Source organism: Chaetura pelagica, unplaced genomic scaffold, assembly GCF_000747805.2.
Source record: "Chaetura pelagica isolate M959 unplaced genomic scaffold, ChaPel_1.0 scaffold723, whole genome shotgun sequence".
Taxonomy (NCBI): Eukaryota; Metazoa; Chordata; class Aves; order Apodiformes; family Apodidae; genus Chaetura; species Chaetura pelagica.
The window spans coordinates 229841-232087 of NW_009952580.1; the positions used below are offsets into that span (position 1 = coordinate 229841).

Consider the following 2247-nt stretch of genomic DNA (forward strand, 5'->3'; position numbering starts at 1 on the left):
AGAGATAGAAATAAAAATAAACACCTGATAAATAAACCTGATGTTTAAAGCTATTAAGTTTGCTTAAGAACACCCAATGTAAGAATACCCAGAGTACCTTAAATTTCAAAAGGGCATTAGGGTATCCTGAGAGGGGAAAATATGTTCACATTTTAGAACACTGCATGTCTGGAAGTTAAACAAATCAGAACCACCTACAAATTAACAATACTGTTTTCCCCTTGGTGAACTCTACCACTGTTTCCCTAAAAGTTAAGAGTCAAAGAGTGTTCACTTATCAGCTGGGCACCTATCCTGTCACTGTACATTCACACTAAAAACCCCTTCTTTTCCAGTGTGCGCTACTCATAAATGTGCTCAATCAGACTGATTCTCTGCCCTTTAATGTTCTACGGTGAATTAGGAAAGGGTCTGTTAAAGGATGATACAGGCCATTCTTTTGTGATGGTCTGCAGTTTTCTCTCCCAATACATTTTCTTTTTATTTAGCACTTCCATTTTTATCCTGTGTTCCTCTTCGGCCATCTCACACTCCCTTTCTATTTGTTGTATTTTTGCCACATGAACTTCATTCATTTGGATTAACTGCAGCTGCAAAATTGACATTTGCTGATGATGTTCTTCCTCATGCATCTTTTTCAGAGCACTTTCCTGAGATGCTTTACTTCTGTAGTTCTTATCAGCTGCTATTCTGACATCAGAACATGAAGGCTCAGGTTGGGAGGTACCTTCACACACCGGGAAATGTACCAGCTCTTTCTCTTCATCACAAAGTTCTCTGTTTGAGACAACAAATGACTCTGCAAAACACAAGAGGAAAAAACAATACAGTATTCCCTTCTTCTGCCTCAAGAAACCCAAGGTTTTGATAATATAATTATTGGCGTATACATCTAAACTTTGTGCTTCTGTACCATAGCACAGGAGACACTACATAATGCAGCTCCATTACAGAATACTAAGGGCACAATGGTCTGAACTGAACCCCTTTAGGCTCTGTTTATAGACCTCCATGGTTGTAACAGGAATAATAAATTGAATGTAGACATTTATAAGCAAACAACTAAATTTAGGTGGCTGAAGCTGAACCTTAATGCAATTTTTGAAGCCGAATCCATATGTGACCTGCAATGTTTTTATGGAGGATTTGAGTGTCAGGTGAAGAGCTGTGTCAACATTAAGACTGAGAGACTGAAGAAATACTAGGAAGAATACCATTTATTCGTTCCTTATCACTACTGTACATGCTGGAAATGCATTGGTGTATATTTTTAGGAAAAAAATTACATCATGCTAACTTTGAGAAGGTTCTACCAGGTCTACTAAAATAAATTACTCATGGAATAAAATAGTAACCACTGCAAATAAGGGTCTCAAATTACATTCCTTTACAAATCCTTTACTACTTACAGGAAATAAAATTACAAAAAAGTCATTGTAAGAATCTTATCTAACCATGTAGTTACTGTTGTCTTTCCAGCAAGGACAGTCTTTTGTGTGCAATCCTGACTGAATATAGTTTGCAAGAAACCACGTAGCCACCCTCCCTCTTGTTTTGTATTATTCCTTTTGAGTATGCTTTCCAAGCAAAGAAGAATGCAGTGCTGAACTTCTTCAAAAAGGCCATTCTCCCATGTGGACTGCAGCATGAAATATGGCTCTACATACCAGTTTTAGTTCTTGAAAACCAAGGAGGAAAACCTACAGGGAAATCTTGCAGCAGACAATTGTTTATCAATTTGCTGCTGGTGGCCTGTGGGTTTTTGTTTGTTTGTGGTTTTTTGTTTTTGTTTTGCTTGTTGTTTTTTTTTAAATGCTCAGACAACCTTTTCCCAACAAAGTGATACTTTATAAAGGATCGAAATATCCTTGGGACTGAACTCTGGAAAGCCAGCATAACAGCTACTGTAATGCTTGCCACAAAGTAGCAGATACCTAAAAATTAGTGCGAAAATATTGAGTAAAACCTCAGTTTAACTCCTGAGGGCCTAGGGAAATAAATGGAGTCTCATAATATTATAGTTCTGGAATTACTTTTCTAAAACTAGCAGTGACAGCTAAGTGGACAGATTTATACTGCTGAAAGAGAACCACTGGCAAAGCCGCATACAAAACAATACTACTTGTATCATTGCAATAACATTTATACCTTGACTAGAAGCATCAGGCTGATATTCAGAATCTTCTTCTGGTGGGCTCTGCAAAAAGTACATTTGCTCAGGCATTATGCTGGCAATCTTCTCTTTCC

General features: G+C 37.5%; 1 protein-coding gene across 2 annotated transcripts in view; it reads right to left on the minus strand.

Annotated features, from left to right (window-relative positions):
* Positions 1 to 389: 389 nt before the first annotated feature.
* The window catches only part of MSANTD3 (Myb/SANT-like DNA-binding domain containing 3), a 2494-nt gene continuing 636 nt past the window's right edge, over positions 390 to 2247 (minus strand). Inside the window, exons 2-3 of one of the 2 annotated variants that reach the window (XM_009993629.1) lie at positions 2149 to 2197; positions 390 to 799 (exon numbers count right to left, since the gene is read on the minus strand). In XM_009993629.1, the coding sequence (XP_009991931.1) occupies positions 390 to 799; positions 2149 to 2197 (459 nt within the window). Of the gene's footprint in view, positions 800 to 2148 lie in introns of both variants that reach the window. The other variant, XM_009993628.1, reaches the window with a different exon arrangement.